The sequence below is a fragment of the Rhodamnia argentea genome, chromosome 1 (genome assembly GCF_020921035.1).
Source record: "Rhodamnia argentea isolate NSW1041297 chromosome 1, ASM2092103v1, whole genome shotgun sequence".
Lineage (NCBI taxonomy): Eukaryota > Viridiplantae > Streptophyta > Magnoliopsida > Myrtales > Myrtaceae > Rhodamnia > Rhodamnia argentea.
In genome coordinates, this window is record NC_063150.1 from 34,786,068 (window position 1) to 34,807,553 (window position 21,486).

At 38.6% G+C, this 21,486-nt stretch overlaps 3 protein-coding genes across 4 annotated transcripts; all 3 read right to left on the reverse strand.

Moving 5' to 3' along the window:
- Window positions 1-1,616: 1,616 nt before the first annotated feature.
- LOC115738825 (ABC transporter D family member 1-like) lies at window positions 1,617-4,122 on the reverse strand. Of its 2 annotated transcripts, none has more exons than XM_048283353.1 (7): window positions 3,855-4,122; window positions 3,381-3,542; window positions 3,070-3,300; window positions 2,725-2,888; window positions 2,588-2,640; window positions 2,410-2,488; window positions 1,617-2,158 (listed from the first exon to the last, which is right to left on the reverse strand). In XM_048283353.1, the coding sequence occupies exons 1-7, from the start codon at window positions 4,066-4,068 to the stop codon at window positions 2,072-2,074; spliced, it is 990 nt and encodes a 329-aa protein (XP_048139310.1). In that variant the 5' UTR covers window positions 4,069-4,122; the 3' UTR covers window positions 1,617-2,071. The 2 variants fall into 2 exon arrangements, with proteins under 2 accessions (XP_048139310.1, XP_048139308.1); XM_048283351.1 differs by having other exon boundaries at window positions 3,067-3,300; window positions 3,855-4,116.
- Window positions 4,123-11,980: 7,858 nt separating this feature from the next.
- Window positions 11,981-13,004, reverse strand: LOC115732104. Its single transcript, XM_030662770.2, has 2 exons — window positions 12,804-13,004; window positions 11,981-12,346 (listed from the first exon to the last, which is right to left on the reverse strand). The coding sequence occupies exons 1-2, from the start codon at window positions 12,995-12,997 to the stop codon at window positions 12,166-12,168; spliced, it is 375 nt and encodes a 124-aa protein (XP_030518630.2). The 5' UTR covers window positions 12,998-13,004; the 3' UTR covers window positions 11,981-12,165.
- A 1-nt stretch (window position 13,005) lies between these two features.
- Window positions 13,006-20,676, reverse strand: LOC115732317 (disease resistance protein L6-like). The gene is made up of 6 exons (XM_048278381.1): window positions 20,101-20,676; window positions 18,225-19,311; window positions 17,740-18,045; window positions 16,014-17,618; window positions 13,074-13,406; window positions 13,006-13,014 (listed from the first exon to the last, which is right to left on the reverse strand). Exons 1-6 carry the CDS (start codon window positions 20,625-20,627, stop codon window positions 13,006-13,008), a joined length of 3,867 nt encoding a protein of 1,288 aa, XP_048134338.1. The 5' UTR covers window positions 20,628-20,676.
- Between the last annotated feature and the right edge of the window lie 810 nt (window positions 20,677-21,486).

The window sequence follows — 21,486 nt, forward strand, 5'->3', positions numbered from 1 at the left end:
AAACAAGCACATTTTGTCCAACCAAAATTGATTCCGACAGATGATAATTCCCTTATCCCGGTGTGATTGCCAGAAACAACAAAGGAAAAGAAAGAAAGCAAAGACAGAGATCTGAGGTTCACTTTGTTATTATAATAATCCATTCAGTAGAAAAAAACGAAAAAGGAGGATCAGCTAAGGAGAATCTTCACGTTCATTCATCTTCTGATGTCGCGTGGTCACAGTTTAAGCTACGCTAGCCGAGAACAGTTGCCTCAATCGTTGTCAAAATCGCTCGAGCTCACACCCCCACTCATCGATTGTCATTGGTGCCTTTGGAGGCTCATTGCCACCATCAAAATTCAAATCACTACTGAAATCGCGGCCTAAGGCTCAATTTTGAGGTCGTGGGCGTTGTCATGTCCTCCAACTGCACACCACTAGTCACCATTCGTGCTTTTGTCGTCGTCGTCAGCACCTTTGTCATCGTCGTCAATGGTTGAGTAAATTGTCAAGATACCATTCGGAAAGGAAGAAAATGAACAAGGGAGCTCGGGCTAAAGACAGAAGAAAGTGAAAAGGAGAAAGGAAAAATAACGATGTCTAATTCCAACAAACATGAACGACGAACCCTAAAATTTGCTCCAAATCAAGCTTCAGCAACAAAACCGGAGGAACAGAGGGAGCCACGTCAGTTTTTTTTTTTCAATTAGAATGGGGTCCTTTCACTTAAAATGCATAGTTTCCACATCAACTTCACCGTTATCAACTTAAAATGCATAGTTTCCACGTTAGCTCCGCCATTATCCACATTAGCTACCACATAAGATTTTCAACGGTACTCATTGATAAAACTATAACATATGATAGATGTGTCACACATATATAAGTTTAAGGCTTTTAGTATCACAAAAAAAAATTAGGATAAATGTATCGTACGGGTACAAATTTAAGATTTTTGGCATCACACAATACAATTTGGGATAAATATGTCACAATAGGCATAATTTAAGATTTGTTGTGGTATTAACTCTTGAACAATCAAACAAAAATTGATAAACGGAGTTAAATAAGGGTTAGTGTGTTTAACTCCCCCATACATTGCACACATAAAAATTGGTAAATTATTAAAACGGATGGCATTTTTCAAATGATCGAATCAAAGTAGTATGTAGTGAAATAAGAATTGATAATTTCATATTATAACCGATAATTAAACTCCACAAATTAATATTGGTGACTTATTGGAAAAGAGTTGACAGTTATTTTAAAGTTGTATAGTTAACCGGTGAATGCAGCTGGTAATTTGATAAAATAATGGGCAACTCCACAAAAACAAATACTGATAACATTACTAAAATATTGACTAATCTTCAAAAGAGTTGGTAACCGCGTGTAAAAATGACAAATAAATGTAAGTAGATTATCACAACAGTTGATAATTGTGAAAATACAAATAAATGTCTCTACGTTTCAAAATCTTTCGGCAAAATACATAGGTTTAGCAAGAGAACTTCCAATTGAACTCATCTCTTTAGCAAGAGAAATCACTCATCCGGAAAAGACTACAATCACATAGCATAAGAACTTTGTCGGACAAACTAGGCCGCAGCTAATCCGGAAAGGAATCACCGGAATAAAAAGAACACGTCATCTTGATAGCTACATTAGCATACAAGAAAGTGGAATTGAAGATATTCTTTCCCCACCGGCTTATTTAGTGGGGCTAATTTAATATAATCAGGGGTTCATCTTACAGAATCAATCAGAAAATTGGTCTTGAATCAACAGGACCAAACTACATAAACTATGACTATGATAATGATGCAGAAGGAAAAAAGAAATACTGTACATAGTAAGTTCTTGACTGAGTTTTATTGGGTAATGTATGCCATCTTCATCCATATCCATCCATTCAAGACAAAGGCTACTAGCTTACTTTCACATGCAGCCTGATAGGTAAAAATGAGCTAACGCAGCTTAAGTATGCATCAAAACTATGCAAATCCTCCGAAGATGGCTGTGGTTCTAAATATTTTTGAAGGACGCGGGGATATACCTCTTCGAACAGCACATGCCACCTTAGTGAGAATCATTGCTTGATTAGACGCAGTTTCCAGTTACCCTCACCGTCGATAAGCCGCAATTCCAACGTGTGGAACGGAATAAGAGCAGGACGCTAGAAAAAGAAACCGATGTAAGTCCATAGTAACGATTATGTAACTTCAACAAGCGGAAAAGAACTGAAGTCACACTATCAGAAGCATTGGGACACATCTAACATCACATTATAGTCCCCTAAAACTGACTAGGAGTCCCCATTTTTATTTTTATTTTTGCTATTTAGGAACCCCCATTTGAAAGGTCGACAATAACAATCATTGCTAAGAGAGACAGCTGAAAAGCAATCATAATACATATTCTACTTACCTGTGAGGAAGTGACAACAGTTATTCCCATATCAGCCGCAAGCCTGTACAAGTGTTCCTCGACATCAACACTTGTGGCACTGTGGACAAACGAAGGAGAAAGGGGAAGAAAGATAATACACAATGAGACATCATAGAAGTGTTCCGAGAAAAAACAAACGTTTGAACATTTGACATACTTAGTGCACTCATCGAGAATGCCAAACAGGGGCTTCTGGAAGAATAAACGAGCCTAGTGGGGGAAAAAGGTACGCATGTTAGAAGTAGATTAGGCAGCAGAATTTTGTCACAAAATGTGAAATGGCAATTCACTCACCATGCCCAATCTCTGTTGTTCTCCTAGAGAAAGGACATCTTCCCAATTATTATTATTAGCATCCCAACTACCTCCCTCCCTCTCCAGAAGGTAATTTAATCTGACGTTCTCAAGAATAGTTTTCAGATGCATGTCTAGGTGGGTCGAGTCATCTGATCTCTGATCTGAAATCACATTGCAATCCACAATAATAGCACTTAATCAGCCACACGAAAGAAAAAAGAGCTACAGAGCCCTTTTCTAATCTCCATCCATATCTTATTAATGAGCATGCCTCTCTTCTAGTTCTTGATAAAAACAAAGAAAAGAACAAAGATTACATCTAATAAACACGTAATTTACCACTTCCATGAAACTGTGATAGTCTGATCTCTGCTTCCTCACGTGAAAGTGGATATATAATTTGATCCCTCAGAGTTCCTAAGCATGTATATGGCCGTTGGGGAACATAGAAAATCCCACAACCTGATCTTGCTTCATTAATTGATTGGGATGGTTTTGTGAGTCTTCCACTAACAATGGGCCAAAGACCTCGCAGAGCTCTAAAAACAGAACTCTTGCCGCTACCATTGGGACCTAAAAAACTCTGAATTTGTTATATGTACATTTTCCAGTATAGCAGACTATCAAAAGAAACCAAAAGAAAAATCTCTAACCAGTAACAAGTAAGCTCTTTCCAGATACAATATCACATGTCAACTTCCTGGCAAGCAATTTCTGTGCCGGGGTAATGACGTCCACTTTATAGAATGAAATGACGTCTTCAGAACGACGATTGCTGCTTTTTGATGGCAATATGGCATCAGATGCAGATACCCCTGATTGACCATCAACTTCATCAGTAGTGAGCAAAACATTGGGACTCCCAAGTAAAAATACAAACTGTGGACTGCTTTGCACACCACTAAATATGTTGAGGTAGCATTGACACAGTAAAAGTACGTAAGTCTGAAAGAAAGAAAAAGAAAAACATTAAAAAGGAAAAGCAGCACATTCATGCATATATGACTAGATAGACACTTTAAAACCTGCTTGACTAAGACCAAATATCATACTGAAGCACATTCCTACCAAAGAGCATGGGCAAAGAAAATATTTAATCATCAATGCATTTCCAGAGAAAGATGTACCAGACTGAGCAGCAGCATCTAGAAGCTCTTCCAGCTCAAAAATCCGATTAACACCACCAGAGAGCTCAAAATCAAAGGTATGACGTGAGAGAGGGAGGGAGAGCCAGACCTGAGTTCGATTGTCGCTGCTGGTGAGGGCAGCAACCATTTTAGGAGCGACCTTGCGAGTCCGGCTGGACATGCGACGGAGTGGGTTCAAGGACTCATCTTCCATGGTTGGAGAGCTGAGAGCACCAGCGGCGACCGTGATTGATGATGGTGTGGGAAATCAGGAGGGCTCTGATGGATGGATGGATTTGAGAAATGCCGCCCGCCTAATTCTCTCCTTCGCCTCTGCTTCTCAAATCAATTTCACTTCGCTTCTCTTCTCTTCTAGAGAGAAGAAAGAGAGAGAGAGGGGATGGGACCGGGAGGGAGGGAGACAGAATGGGCCTTAAAGTTGGAACTATTTGAGCCCAAAAGAAGGAGCCATTGTCATTTGAGACCATTTGTCCCCAGCCAAATTTCTTTTTTTTTTTTGTATATATATTTATGGCCGAAATTATCCCAACCAAAAACAAAAAAAAAAAAAAAAGAAGAAGAAGAAAGCCAAACGGGGTCAATGCTCTCTGTGTTCGTCCCATCGTGGACCCAGGTGCCACGCGTCGTTCATTGAATGATATTTTTTATTTGCTAATGGAGATTGAGGTTTTGTTTGCCGAGGAACTTTTTTTTATACTGCCAATGTACTTCGGAAGTAAAAGTTTACAATAAGGCTCCGTTTGTTTTGGCGAAAAATAATTTTTAGGAAAATATTTTCCAGATTTTCTCCTCTTTCTCTTTGAAATATCACCGAATATTTTCTTCTCTCTCTGAGTATTGTATAACGAAATAGACAGCCAATGTTTGGGAAAGTGGATAAAGAAACTTCTTGCCAAAGCAAAAGGAGGCTTTTGGCTAAAGTCTTTGACCCTGCAACTCACTCCAAAGGAAACTTTTTAGAGTTTTACTCTCTGCGTTCCTGAAAAATGGTAAGAAAGCCTGCATTTTGGAAGGTAACTTTGCAAAACTTCTCTCTTTTGTATCCTTCAATAGTATTAATCAATGGAAAATGAGAAGATGACTGCACCATTACGGCGCTAATTTTTGGTAACAGGGCAGCAACCACTGCAAGTTTTCTTGAGAAAATATTTAATCCCACTTGGCGGCTTACTGAGTGGGAATTTGTCAAATTAGAAACAATAGTAAATCAATCGAAATAAAAATAAGCAAATAAAAAAAACGCCTACTGAAAATATCATCAACATAAATTCTTTTTGCATTCAATATAAGGAGAACGGTTAAAACATCTTTATTGCAAGCGAAACAAATGTATGATACGAGCAAAATCCCCAATGTAGAACATGTTTCACACTTACACTAGTAAAAGAAAAGTATTCATAATTCGACAAAATGAATACAGTTTTCAAAATGGAATCTTGAACGTCTATAAATATCTTAACTTTACTTGTGGAGAAGCTTTTTTTTATATCGTCAACGTACTTAGAAACTTTTTTATACCACCAACGTACTTAGAAAGTAAAAGTTCACATTAAGGGTATGTATGGTAACATTCCCTGGAAAGTGTTTCTGTTCCAAAAATATTCCCGGAACACTTTTGGAACAGAAACGCGTATGGCTGAAAAATGTTCCAAAAGTGTTCCGGAGAACATTTTTGAAAAAAAGAACACTTTTGAAGCCAAAAAAAGAAACAAAAAAAACTTGTTTCTGGGTTTTTGAACATTTTTTAGAAATAACTCGAGGGCGAGCTCGTGTAAGCCGCCGCCGCCGCCGCCGGTCAAATGTCGCCGGCCGTCGCTACCCACTGCCATCCACCGCCCCCGCCATTTGCCGCCCACCGCCAGTTTTAAATCCTTCCTTTTGGTGAAAAAAGTATTTTTTTTTTTACTTGCCAAACGCGTTTCTGTTCTCGAAAATCGTAGCCAAGAACAAAAACACAAAAAAATATTTCTATTCCAAATATGTTCCTAGGAACAGGATCCGATTGTTTCGCAAAAAATAACTTCCAAGAAAACGTTATTTGGATTCTCTCTCTCTCTCTCTCTCTCTGGAGAAATATCACTGAATATTTTCTTCTCTCTCCGAGTTTTGTTTAACGAAAGAAACACCAATGTTTAGGGAAGTGGATAAATAAAATTCTTGCTAAAGAAATAGGAGGCTTGTGGCTAAAATTCTCACTCGAAAGGTAACTTTTCAGAATTGTAAAAAAGCTTGCATTTTGAAAGGTAACTTTTGAAATCTATTCTGTTTGTGTTCCTCGACATGGTAAGAAATAGGGGTGATCGGTTCTAGGATGGGTGGTTTCCACTCTAGAATCGAGAATTAACCACAAGGACCGATTCCGCAAAATGGGAACCATGAACCACTTGTTTATTCCATGAATCCACCCGAGAACCGAACCACCGGTCCTGTCCGATTCCCGGGTGGATCCATGGAACCAGTCCCATTATTACTTTTGCTTTGTTTCATTATTGCAGAATGGCTTCGGAAAGGAGGATGAGTTCTCTTACTTCCTAGGCCTTTGTAGACTAATCCACCATTTATTTTTTTGGCTAACTTCTTAATGCTTGTATGCAACTGGGACAATGTATGTTCTGAATAATTTTTTTTGTTAATGTAGACGTTTATATGCTAAATAACACTTAACAACGATGCTGAGATATATCTCAAGAGAGGACCTTAAGTGAGGTAAGCTTGCTATATCTCAGAATTGTGGGAAATTGCTTCAATTAATATACATAGATATATATATACACATATATATATTACGTAAATAGGCTAGGTCTGGTTTGTCCGTTGCATGGTTCCCACCTAAAATTGAGAACCGATCCTATACCCGCCAGTTTTAGCAAATTGGAATTGGGAATCGGATCGATACCCGGTGGGAACTATCCAAAACTAGCCAGTTGGGTATGGTTTGATTTGGGTGCTGTTGCAGCGCTAATTTTTGGTAACGGGGCTGCCTCCACAACAAATTTTCCTGAGAAAATCTTTTAAATCCCACTTGGTGTGCCACTAGTGGGTATTTTTTAAATTGGAGACGATAGTAAATCAATGGAGATAAGAATAAGCAATAAAAATGAAGCTTACTGAAAACATCATCAACATATATTCTTTTTGCATTTAATATAAAAAGAATGATTTAAACATTTTTATTGCAGACAAAACACCTTGTATCATATAAGCAATATCCCCAATGTAGAACATTTTCAGCAGTTACGGCAGTGAGAGAAAAATATCCATAATCCAACAAAATGAATACGTTTTTCTTAGTTAAATCTCGAATGTCTATAAATATCTTAACTTTGCTTGTGGCGAAACTTCTTTTTATACTGCCAATGTACTTAGGAATTTAAAGTTCATATTAATGCTCTATTTGTTTCGTGAAAATAACTTTTAGAAAATATTTTCCTGATTTTCTCCTCTCTCTCTCTCGAAAAATATCACTGGATTTTTTCTCTTCTATTTGAGCATTGCATAAGGAAAGAGACGACCAATGTTTTAGGAAAGTGGATGAATAAACTTATTGCCAAAGCAAAAGGAAGCTTTTGGCTAAATTTTTTGACACTGCGATTCACTCGAAAGGTAATCTTACAGAATTACTCTTTGCGTTCCTGCAAAATGGTAAGAAAGCTTGCGCATTGAAAGGTAACTTCTCAAAACTACTGTCTTTGTGTTCAATGTAACTTCTCAAAATTACTCTCTTTGTGTTTCTCGACATGATAAGAAAGCCCGCTTTTCAGTATTAATCAATAGAAAATGAGAGGATGACTGCACAGTTACAACGCTAATTTTTGGTAAAGGGGCCCCCTCCACCACAAGTTTTCATTAGAAAATCTTTAAAATCCCACTTTTTTTTGGTCGAATTTGAAATCCCACATGGCAGGCCACTAAGTGGGAATTTTTCAAATTAGAAACAATAGTAAATCTGGAGATAAGAATAAGCAAATAAAAGAGACGCTTATTGAAAACATCATCAACAAAAATTCTTTTTGCATTTAATATAAGAAGAACGGTTTAAACATCTTTATTGCAGACAAAAACACGTTTATCATATGAGCAATATCCCCAAGGTAGAACATTTTTCGCACTTACAGTAGTGAAAAAAAAAATCCATAACTCGACAAATTGAAAATAGTTTTCAAAATTAAATCTCAAGTGTCTATAAATATCTTAACTTTGCTTGTGGGGAGACCTTTTTTTATGTCGCCAATGTACTTGGGAAGTAAAAGTTCAAATTAAGGATCCGTTTGTTTCGTGTAAAATAACTTTCAGGAAAACGTTTCTCGGATTTTCTCCTCTCTCTCTCCGGAGAAATATCACTTAATATTTTCCCCTCCCTCTGAGTATTGTATAACGAAAGAGATGACCAATGTTTAGGAAAGAGGATAAAGAAACTTCTTGCCATAGCAAAAGAAGACTTTTGGCTAAATTCTTTGACACTGCGACTCACTTGAAAGGTAACTTTTCAAAATTACTTTCTGCATTTCAGAAAAATGGTAAGAAAGCTTGCATTTTGAAAGGTAACTTTTCAAAATTACTCTCTTTCGTGTCCCTCGACATGGTAAGAAAGCTTGCTTTTTATTGGGAAAAATATAGTGAAAGAATGGGAGGCACGACAACACTATGTGTGTGTGTGTGTATTGATTTATTTGCTCCACAACATTACTAATGGTTTCTGGCAAATCTCCTCCATGGTACAAAGAATAGTAGATAGCAATTTCCTCCAAGATCTCGAAACTATTGGAGAAGAATGCTGTGTTTATTTGAGAAAAACAAAAATGAAAGTTGAAGCAATGAACAATGAGCATTTTTTTTTTTTGTGTGTGTGTCTATTTATATATCGAAAATGTCATAACTTTTCACATCCTAAAAGAATGCAACTTTTCGTATGAAAAATTGCTAACTCGGATAGACGCAACATTGTGTTCGAAATGTCAAATCTGAAAAGTTGCAACCATTGGACATAATTAATCAATTAAAATTCAAAATTAATATAAAAAAATAACCGCAACTCTTATGTGAACAACCAGACTGTTTCGCTAGGACATTACTGTTAAATTATTATTTAATTTCAAAAATAAAAAATAATAATATGTTTGTTGATTATCGACTGCGCCCGCGCAAGTGTGCTAAGAGAGCCTAATAATTGCGCATCGGCATGGGGGTTTAGTGGGATGTAGCCCACTTGCCTATTTCTCTGTTTAGAAGACTACAATAGCCTTCTAAATAATAAAGTGTTTCACACTTTCGTTTCTATCCAACATGGGATGAATAAAAGGCACTTTTCTTGTTTGCTTTGCAAACAAACTTCAACACTTTTAAGTATTAATCAATGGAAAATGAGAGGATGACTGAACCATTACAGCACTAATTTTTGGTAATGGGGTTGCCTCCACCGCAAGTTTTCCTGAGAAAATCTTTAATCCCACTTAGTGGGCCACTACGTGGGAATTTTTCAAATTAAAAACAATAGTAAATCAATTGAAATAAAAATAAGCAAATAAAAAAGACAGCTTATTGAAAACATCATCAACATAAATTCTTTTTGCATTCAATATAAGGAGAACGGTTTAAACATCTTTATTGCAGACGAAACAAATGTATCATATGAGCAATATCCCCAATGTCGAACATTTTTTACGCTTACATTAGTGAAAGAAAAATATCCCTAATTTGACAAAATGAATACAATTTTCAAAATTAAATCTTGAATGTATATGAATATCTTAACTTTACTTGTGGAGAAACTTTTTTTTTATACCGCCAATGTACTCAATAAGTAAAAGTTCACATGGCTTCCACGAAAAATAACTTCCAAAAAACGTTTTTCAGATTTTCTCCTCTCTCTCTAGGGAAATATCAATGAATATTTTCTCCTCTCTGAGCATTGTATAACGTAAGAGACGACCAATGTTTAGGAAAGTGGACAAAGAAACTTCTTGCCAAAGCAAACGGAGACTTGTCGGAAAAGTACACTTTTAGTGCCAAAAGTTGTGTACGGAGATCACTTTAGTGCCAAAAGTTTTAATCGGATCACTTTAGTATCAAGTTTTTTTTAAAAACGATTGTTTTAGTGCCAACTTCGATTTGCTCCATTGGAAATTTGACGTGACATTATTTTATTATTATTTGAAGGCGACGTGGCACCGGCAAGGTCCAGTCAACAATTAAAAAAGGTAAACATTAAAAAAATATTAAAAATAAAAATAAAAACTTAATTATTTTTTTTGTCAAATAAATTAAATAAAAACTTAATTAGTTTACAAAAATAAAAAAATACAATTTTTTTTTTCAAAATAATTTGAAAAATTAGGTTAAAAATTAACAAAAAAAAAGTAAACACTCAAAAAAAAAAAAAGGGTGAACTTGCAGGCGGCAAGGGGTTGCACGGCCCTCGTCGCCTCCGCCCCACGTTGCCCGGACGGGCCGGCGGTGGTGGGCATGGCCGGCGGGGGTCGCCGAGCCTCGGCCAAGGGCCGGTGACCCCGCCGACCGCGGGCCGGAGCTCGGCGACCCCTACGGGCCATGTCCCACCATCGCCGGCGATGGTGGGGGCGGCGGCGGCGAGGGTCGTTGTCCACCCAAATTTTTTTTTTTAAGTTTGAGTTAAAAAAAATTGTAGCTTATTTTTAATTTTATTTTAAATAAAGTTTGTATTTTAAATGAATTTAATTTTTAGCTAATTTTTAAATTTGGATTTGTTTTATTTTAATTTATTTTAAAGTGCATAAGTCTACGTGGCAGCCCATGTGGATTTATTTATTTTTTTAAATGTTATTTTTCATTAAAAAATAATTATTAATGACACATGACAATTTTGGCCGGAAATTCTCGCCAAAGGCACCAAAGTAATCCTTTTATCTCTTACTTGGCACTAAAGTGATCCAATTGAAACTTTTGGCACCAAAGTGATCTTTGTACACAACTTTTGGCACTAAAAATGTACTTTTTCCAAAGACTTTTGGTTAAATTCTTTGACCCTGCGACTCACTCAAAAGATAATTTTCAAAATTACTCTCTGCGTTCTTGGAAAGTGGTAAGAAAGCCCGCATTTTGAAAGTAACTTTTCAAAACTACTCTCTTTGTGTTCCTCGACATGGTAAGAAAGCCTGCTTTTCGTTGTTAATAAATGGAAAATGAGTGGATGACTGCACAGTTACAATGCTAATTTTTAGTGAAGGGGGCTGGCTCTACTACAAGTTTTCCTGAGAAAATCTTTAAAATCCCACTTGGCGGGCCACGAAGTTTTCAAAATAAAATTTCTTCTGCTAACCATAGGATTTTAAATGAAATACATGTCGATGGGCACAATCGATTCAAAGATGGGCTATTAGCTATTCAAGTGAGTAATTGGATCAATCCCACCGATTGAAGAGCAAGCGTGAAATACATATCACTTGGGACAACACCGTTGCCCGTTACGATTTTGAATGAAATTTCTCCCGTCTAACCATATATAATCTTGTTTTTGGAACCCTTCTTTTGTGTTACTTTAGACCGCCATTTAAGATTGTATCAAAGGAGGACACAAAAGAGAAGTGCAAAGTAAACTATGTTTCTGTCGCCATGGGCTCTTTCATCTACCTTTTTCTCTTGCACACGTTCTTGCTGACTTCACTGATTATTCTTGACTTCTCTTTTGCCTAAAAGCCGTCAGTGCATGGATTTAGGTTCATTCTTTTAGCAAGGCAAGCGTTTTTCGATTGCCATCTTTAATTGGTCCTTCAAAAGGCCATCGCATCAACTTGGACAAATTGTAACATGAGATTGAATGCGTTAGTTCCTTTCCTAATGAGATGGACCTGTTTTGTTTATGTACTTTACAGACGAGTGACAATGGCGGCAGTGAAATTACATTTCGTGACGGAGAAGAAGCCCCGGTTAATTGGGCCTGCCTTCACGAAAAAAGTGGGAGTTGGCCCATGATCTTATCAACCATGAAAGAGCCTTCGAGGATGAAAATCCTAGGAATCACCTGTTTGCCTGACAGGCAAAGGACGAAGGATTTGGTCTAGGCAAAGAACATTAGAATTGGTTTTATGGTTTTTGAGTGTCATAGAGTGGTTAACCGATGAGTCTCGAACAATATCAGCAAAGACAGATTCATGAAGCATGCATCTACAGGGGACCTCTCGACATAATGAGATGCATACACTGAATCGGAACAGATTAACTAGTGAAATCCAATCAAATTCGTGATATAAATAGGGTACTTGCACACCATTGTCATTTTATGGAGGAGAAAAAAAGGAGTGAATTAACAATAGAACTACTGAAAAGGAATGAACCCACAGAGGCCTGCGAGACGGCTACGGAACCTCCTGCACATTGTCGTCCTAGTCGCCGTCATCGTCCTCGTCGTTGTAGTCGCCCTCGTCTTGGTCTTCATTGGCATTGTCTTCCCTGTCGTAGCCATAATCATTGTCGTCAAAGTCATCACCGTCATTTTGCTGAGGAGAGGGAGGATTTAAAATATCAGTTTAAGGTGTATTAAACATCTTAAGAAGAAAAGATCGAAATCACCAAATATCTTATCACATTGCATTAATCCCTAGTTTGAACACCCAAATGCAAGTAATTAGAAAGAATCAACATAATCTCTTAATTCCATCCAAGTTGACTAATATAAAATGCTGGCGTGATTTTTTTTTCCCTCTCAATCAGTAGGTACTCGGATTTGACAAAAATGGGCAAAGCAAAGGATGGCCACGTGCAAAAAGCCCTGTGTTTGATTGAAAACCAACAGTTTCAATATCAATTCCTTCAATCACGGTGTTTAGTTGTAGCAAGCTCGCGATCTAGAGCAATAACTATCACTAGATTTAATTTCAGTTTTTCAACAAACCTGCACGAGTTTTGAATAGAGAACAGATTTCAGCTGAGTTATAGGCTATTGTCGTCTCTTACCTCCTCTTCGGCTTCTTCATCGTCCCTCTCTTCCTTGTCCTCGTCGTCATTGCCACTGCCATTGCCGTCGCCATCACCTTCCTCGTTGACATTGTTGTTCTCAATGTTATCGTCCTCAGAATAAACTGGCGAAGGCCAGCGAGATGACTGCAAACCCTCATGCAGATTGTTGTCCTCATCATCCTCACGGCCATCGTCCTCGTCATCCTTGCTATAGTTGTTGCCGTCGCGGTCGCTGTCGCCCTCCTCATTGAAATCGTTGTTCTCAACGTTGTCATCCACGGAACAATCCGGTGAAGGCCAGTGAGACGACTGCCAAACCTCATTTAGATTGTTGTCCTCGTCATCCTCGCCATCATTGCCCTCATATTCGTCGGCCTTGCTATCGCTGTTGCCATCACCTTCGCATTCGCCTTCCTCGTCTACACTGCCCTTCTCATTGTTATCGTCCACAGAACAAACCGATGAAGGCCCGCTAGACGAATGCACATTGTCGTTCTCGTCATCCTGACCATAATCTTCCTCATTGTCCTCATGCACACCGTCGTCATCCTTCCTGTCGTCGTCATCGTCCTCATGCTCATCCTCGTTACCATCATCTTGCTGAGAGAGGGAGGTTCCAAAATACCATATCTCAAATAGATTAAGAGAAAACAGAACACCCAAATATCATATGAATATAATCATTGATTTGAACACCCAAACGCAAACACCTAGCAAGAATCAACATAAAGGGTTTTCACAAATTTGAATATCTTCATTCCCTCAAAATTGGAACAGAGCGACTGTTAGGCTTTGATCAACTTCTTCATGACTTTCCCAAGACTTGACACAAACGAAGAAAAGAAGGAGATCTGATTTAGGAGACAAAAGTGGGTTTTTTCAAGGATCAAGTACTGATATGATGTTCGACCAAAAAAAAAAAAGTACTGATATGATAGTTATCGAACGAGGGCCGACCGCCAGCTCTGACACCCAACGAGGGTCGCGGGCCCTCGCCGACGCAGCCCGATGGCCTACTTTCTTGTTCGAGAATAAATTTTTAGCTTTGTAACTCTTTTAATTGTTATCCGCTTTTCTTTTATCTTTTTTCCCTCTAATTTTTAGTTTTTCTTGTTTAAATTTTTCTAGCCAAATTGCGCTGAGAAAGGCTTAATGAAACACCACACTACTAACAACACTCCACACTTCAGCAAACTCGAAAGAAAGATGAACATAACTTAGCGTGGTAGTAAGTTGGTGAGGAGACCTAAGTCAAGCAGGCAACCTAGAGAGTGGTCGATCTGTAAGCTGTCATGTTGTTACTCTTGTGGGTTGTGACACGAGGTGAAAGGTTTTTGTTACGAGACACTCGTTGACAGTGATAACATGTGTGAGAAGATTCTCGTGGCAGAGAGTCTTGTAGACATGTGGCTTGATCGATGCGCACATGTGGGGGTCGAGCGGCCCAAGGAAGCGACGAATCATGCCGTGACTTAGCTGCAAACTCGAGCCATTGTGGAGATTTGTCGAGAATGTCATGAGTATTGACCAAGATTTCAAGGCTTGTATACGAGTGAATGGATGCAAATAGGCATCTGCTTGTGTGTAGGGGTGTTCGGAGGGTCGTTACCGGACGCTTGCAGAGGCACCTGTTAGTCCACCCATACCACGTCGAGCTTGATCTCCCGGAGCCTGACCGAGTCGGGCCGCGCAACCAAGAACCCGGTGGAGCTGAGGACATGCATAGGACTCGTTTTAACCCTATTTTCAAATCCTTTTGGTATTATTACAGGCTGTATCTTCTTGTAATTGTTTTGGGTCAGCTATTTTCACTCTTTGTCCGACTAAATCCACCCAATTTTTACCAAAAAGATAAAATTGCCCTCAATAATTCAATTGCAATTTAAAGTCATGGCCCCAAATTTATTTACTTTTTTTTTTTTTTTTTGGTTTTTCTATTTCTTCGTAGGATCTGGTTAACAAAATGACAAAATCCCCACGTATATTGAAGGCACTATGTTCTTCTATTGTTAGATTTTACTTCCATAAATATTAGTTGTGGTGAGAAGAGAAATTCCCAAGAAACCTAGCTCTTTTCTACTTGTCGAGCAAATTTATGGATAAATTGTCAAATAGAATCTAGAAAATATGTCATAGAAATTTTTTAATACAATCATTTGTTTATAAATATTAAGTTTTCACTTTTTGTTGTGTACATTACCAATACCGTCAAATCCCTTTTCATCAGTCTTCTTTTTAGATATATACACACACGGGACGATCGGTGGAAGAAAAAACTCTCCTCAAAGTTATTCAAAAATAAAATATAATTACATTCTCCAACTTGAAACTTTAAAGATGAAAATTAATCAAATCAAAACAATGCAGAAAACAAGGTTTTTTTTTTTTTAAATGCTAATGATATAACATTACTTTTGGACTAACAAAAATAAGTATCGTCCATAAAGAATAAATGAAATGATATCAAAATGTCGAATCATGCATAATGTTTTTAGTGTGTACCTGGATATTTCTATAACTTCTTACATGCTTTACGTAAAAATATCTTGGGTAAAAAATAAAATATTTAATATAGATATTAAAGAGACTTGATATATTTTAGACTAATGAAAGTAAAAATAAAAGATCCACCAAGAAAGTGAGCTTTTGAAGTAAGAGAGATATTGGACCAAAAAAAAAAAAAAAAGTGAGAGAGATAAAGTTGACAAAAAACAATATATAAGAGAGATGAAGAATAGACATGTTCTTGTAAGAGAAATGGTGTAAAAGAGACTTCCAAATTTTTTACTATATCATAGAATTTATCGTTTTTCCCTCACTATTAACGAGATACTTACGGGGTATATAAAATGTAATAGGATTATTTAAGAATACCCTAAAAAAACTTTAATATACTAAAAAAATTAAGTATGTGAAATGCTTAATTATGGTAACTAGATTCTAAATAGAAATAAAAAAAAAAAAAAAGACTGGTTTAGAATGGACTAAAATCACAAATAGGAAGAAGGATGTAAGATACCTGTCACTTCCCAAGGTGACACACATAAAGCAAATGAAGATTCCTAGGATTTTTAATGAGATTGTCCATGGTTGCACAGAGTTTAGAATCATGCTATTCTCTCTCTTGGTTTGAACAGAGCAGAAATGGAAAGCGAATGAAGCAGACTAGAACGGTGATGATCCAAAGAACAGAAAGAAGGCGCGCACCTGTTCCAATAGAGGATCCCCTGTTTCTGTTTCGCAGTCGTAGAAAGTCATTTCGATTTCGGAGTCCGACGCTTGTGTTGTTGGTGCATTCAGGATCTTCTCTCTGTAAGACTCCCAAGTGATGCTTGAACCGTCCGGACCGGTGTCGAGTGACTCCCCGCAATCCCTCATCTGTATCTGGCACCCCTTTGGTATTTTTGAGCTCGATGCATCAGCTATCCTTTCCATGGATCTGCAATTATTAACTTTCAGCTGCTCCAGACGCTCTAACTCGTGCATGCCCTCGACAACCTGCAGGCTCTCGCACCCTACAAGGCCGAACCGCGTCAAGTTCTTCAAGTTTGACAGACCGCCTATCCTTTTTAGTGCAGTGCACCCTTCGACAGAGAATACTCCCAGTGGTTTGAGCGTAGAGGCAAAATGAATCTCCTGTAGCTCTGGGCACCTCGACAGCCGGAATACTTGAAGCATCTTTAGGGAGCTGGAGACAAGGGACACTCTCCTCCCACCATCGGTCAACTCGGGAGCTCGTAGCTCGTTGCGCCCTGGCTCGTCCGACAGATTAACCAACCTCTCTAAAGACTTACAGTCCTCAATGCATAATCCCTCCAACGACATTAGGACACCGAGAAATCGAACTTCGACTAGCTCAGTGCAAGAAGACACCTGAGCTTCTGTCAGTTTTCTTAGACTCGATGGGATCGATAATCTTTTGACCAGTTCACACCTTCTGATAGTCAACTTTTCCAACTGAGGAAGCCCATCGAGCTGTACCTGTTTCACCCGAGTGCGATCAAGCTCTAGAGCTGTCAGGTTTGACGGAAGTTGTTCGAGGGATTGGAAGTCTAGTCCATACAGAGTAAGTTCTTTCAGCAGAGAAAGGGCGCCCAACTCTGTCGGCGGTGCACGGACATTTAAAAGGCACAGCTGCTGCTTCTTCAGTTTGGATAACATCCCAATCCACTGCAAGTCATCGCCACTTTGTATTATATTTGACGTGGCGTCAGATTCAGAGCCATCAGATAGGAGCAGTTCAACTAGATTAGTAAGGTTTGAGAGGTTAGGGACAGTCTGCAACGAACTGGATCTCAGCCGTAGAGCGGTCAAACTGCTAGGAAGCTCCGGCAACTCTTGGATCTTATGACAATGCTCTAAGTCCAGTGTTTGGAGGCGACCGAGCTCGCTCATTGTTCCGGGCACTTCCGCAATTGGTGTGGATGATGCATTGAGAGATGACAGGCTTGGTAGTCTACCAATGGAATCTGGCAATCCCCTGATATGCGTGTGCGATACATCCAACTTCATCAATGACTCTAACTTCGAAACCGATTCGGGGAGTTCGCTCAAGCTGTCACAGTTTCTGAGAGAAAGGTGCTGAAGATTCCTTAGCTCTCCAAGTTGTTCAGGCAATTTTCCAAGATTTTGACATGACTCAATACTCAAATCAGTCAGCCACCACAGTTTTCCAATAGAGCTGTCAATTTCCATCAAAGATGCACATTTAGAAATAGTTAACTTCTGTAAAGCCGAGTATTCGGAAAATGTCGGAGTCCTGTATATTGACGTATTATTTTCAAGAGTGAGAACCTTCAGTTTCCTCCCCTCCTACAAAAGCCAATGAAACATCAGGAACGGACAATTGGTCGTCTGTATGAGAAATCGGATCGTTTGTCCTTTGATCCTCTCAAAAAATGAGAAAATTAAACCAAGAGGGAAACTGACATACCTTGATGAGGCTCCTGACATGATCATCCGTGAACCCATGGCCAACGAGATTCCCCACAACCACGTTTTCTAGATTCAAATTGGTTGCCTCAAAACGTGGATGACGTTCAGAACTTCCATCAGGGTAGAACAAGCTGATCCATTTCAACTCGGAAAGACAGCCAGCAAAGTCACCTTGGCAGGTTATGTTGTGCAACCACAGCATCCGAAGATTTGGGAACCGTTTAAGTTGCTCCGCGGTGATGGTCATGTCGTCATCAGTCCATGACCAATTTGTCAAATCCAGTGCTTGAACGCTTGTCTTGTTCTGCCCATGACATTGAGGAGTAGAAGCAGGAATTTGTCAATATCATACAATTTTACTCCGTTGAAGAGAAGGAGACAAAAATGAAACAGAAAATTAGCTCCCAGTTCAGAAACGCGAATCCTCAGTTACGAACAAGGTAAGTAATTTTTTTATTCAAATTAAATTTGGTCGTACTTTACCTCTGTCGATCTTATTTCGCGAATGATGTCTTCTGTAGCCCATAACCTAGAACGCTCTTGATTAGCAATTGCCCTTCCAAGATCTCTAAACTGATCATGTACCCATAAGGTATTATCGTCTAAAACCTTTATTGTGCATCTGTTACTAAGGACATCAATAGCATATTCCGGGCTAAACCCACAATCTTTCCATGCAAAGGCTGGATTAGTCTTATCTTTACTGATGAAAAAGCACGCAACGTCGAGAAATATCTGTTGTTGATCCGTTTCTAAGGCATCATAGGTAATCCTTAACTTTCCTGAGACATCACTATTGGGTGTTTTCCTTAGCTTCTCTAGCATCTCTTGCCATATTTTTTTCTCTTGCTGAAGAAAAAGCAATGAACCTATTGCTCGAAGAGCTGAAGGTAGTCCACCCGTTGTAGAGACAATGTCTTTTGACAAAGTATCATAATCGGCCAGAGGAAACTCGGCATCGAAGGCATGCCTGCTGAAAAGTTGAAGCGCATCTTTGTCACTCAACACCTCCATTTCATAAGGCACGATTTCATACTTCAACCCTCTGATTTTCAGAACACTTTTGTCCCTAGTGGTAACAAGTATCCTAGTGCCAGGGTACAAAGAATTAATTCCAATGAGGTATTCGATTTGGTTTCCCTCATCAACATCATCCAATACAACTAGTACCTTCTTGTTGCTAATCGTTTCTCTAATCCTATTGATCCCATGATCAATGTTATCAATGTTGCGAGCCACTTTGGAATTAGAGATATCGGACAGCAATTGTTCTTGCAGCTTCACCAAGCCCTTGGTTTTTGCCATTTCCCTTACGCCATCGAGAAAGCTGCAGTTTTTCCCAAAGCGAGGACATAGTTGGTTGTAGATGATCTTGGCAAGTGTCGATTTACCGATGCCGCCCATCCCGTAAACTGCGATGAGCCGTGCACCACCGGATTGGATGTCTAATAAACTGTTTATGGCTTCTACTCGATCCTCCATTCCAACTAAATCTCCAGTCACTTTTCTTTGTCTTGTCTTGAGTCTAACCACAACCTCATTGACAACAGCCTCGATAAGATCCCCCTCGCTGCCAGAAAGTTGAACAGCTTCAATTGAGAAAAGTTAACAAATTCGCAAAAATACAATCCAGCGCTAAATCTTTCAGGAAATACAATCAAATACTAAAATTTATCAAACTAATACAATCAAATCATTCCATTTGCACCATCTAAATTAATGAATGGAAAATATTGACTTGGCATTAGAAAATAGGCCAAAAAACTATAATAAATTAAAATAGGTAATAAGAGGCACGAAGAAAAGTGGTAAGAAATCTTGCTTGCTCCATCTCCAGTAGCTTTTTTCTCCAACCTGATCATTTGTTCGATTCTTCATTAAAACTTTTCATGGTTTCTTTGAATTGTGTTATTGACATAGGAGTTTGAAATACTACATGGAAGCTCTGCTGGTCATGGCTGCAAGCTCGAAGAAGCTCGACCAACCCTAGCCCCGACCTCGACGAAGCTCCTGCCGCAACGGCCAAACTCGATTAAGCTCAAGCGGCCATAGCCACGAGCTCAAAGACTCTCCAGCTGTCGTGGTTGCGGTGCATTTTTCTATTACTAAATCAAGCGGAAGAATCAAAATTTCTTGTAAAAAAAAAAGAGTGGAAGAATCAAAATATAAATGTATGATGAAGTATGGCAATATTAGATTTACTTATTTCATTTGACGTGGAAAAGAATTTTACAAATTGTTACACAATGGAAAGGTCAAAACGAAATTAATCCTATTAGGTCCTAATAATAAATGACTTTTTATCAAATCAATACCCGATTATAAAAGATAATTTTGACATTCACGGTTAGATGATTACCCCGGATATTTATTCAGCTCCCACCCCTTGGTGCCATCAACTTCGCTGAGTGCCTGACGCCATGTCTCTATTTTTTCGGAGCTGTACTTCTTCTGATCCTCCATCTTTTGCTCCAAATTAAGTATGGTATCGTGGTACAACGAGGTTCTCAGCTTCACATCAGCAGGTTTTACGTCATAAAAGATGGGCAATATCACCTTCTCATTCTCCTCTTCTTTAGATTTAGAGGTGTTCTCCACCATCTTTGCAAGCTCGCGGAGGCACCAGTGACTCGAAGCATAATCTTTGGAGAAAATGGGTATGTAAAGCTTGGAGTTGTCGATTGCTTGCAGAAGGTTGCCACTAATTCTTTCTCCTGGTCGAAGCTCTTCGTCATCCATGAAAACGTGAATCCCTACATCTACCAAGGCGTGGTAGAGGCTATTGGTGAATCCCCGACGAGTGTCGGGCCCTCTAAAACTCAGGAACACCTGATACTCACCTCCGAATGGGTTGCTGGTGCTCGTTCCTGTCTCTGAGTTTGCCATAGGAGCTCACTTGACACTTAGCAGGTCACCCCTCTATCTGTTTTTCTCTATATATGTATATATATACAAGGCACGATTGAGGTACTTTTTCATCTAGCATGTTGTACTAGGTGTAACCAATTTCGTATGAACCGAAGATATTGTTGACATACATTTATGCACTTTTTTCCTTATTTTGAAAAGTACCGACATTTGTTTATACGTAGAAGATTAGCATTTAGTTTAATGATCTACCAATACTTATTCTCGTGACTTGCCAACTTCTTTGAAGTTACTAACTATTATTCGATATTACCAAACTTAAGTTGACCGATATACCAACATGTCACATTAAAAACCAATTAATTTTAATCACTAAGCAACTTTTTCTCTTGTTTGGTTTGGAAAAGTACTAACATTTATTTATACTTTCAAGATTCCTAACTACTTTGATGATATACCAACGTTTATTCTTATGGCTTATTAGAATAGTGGCCTAAATAGAAAACATTTGAAACATTTGCTTATGGACAGGACATGCCATAGCGACGCCAAGGTTTTTTATTTCAAACATTTTGTTAAGTCAGGGAACTTGTTAGCCGCGCCTAGTAATAAAATGTTTCCTTCTTCAATACACTAATTGTCCATAACATTAGAAAAATTGGTAAAAAAATATACCTAAAAAATCTTTGTTCATGATGAGCCATTAGGCTTTAGGTAACTAAATAATCTCCTTCATGTTGCGCATGTTGGATTTGCTGCATTGTTCACAAAAAATACTCCACCTAAGCGCTGCCTAAACAAACCAGACTGCATAAATATAGTTTGAAGAACAGTGAAACGAAAAGCCGAAAAAAGGGAAAAGTACTAAAAAAGTCAT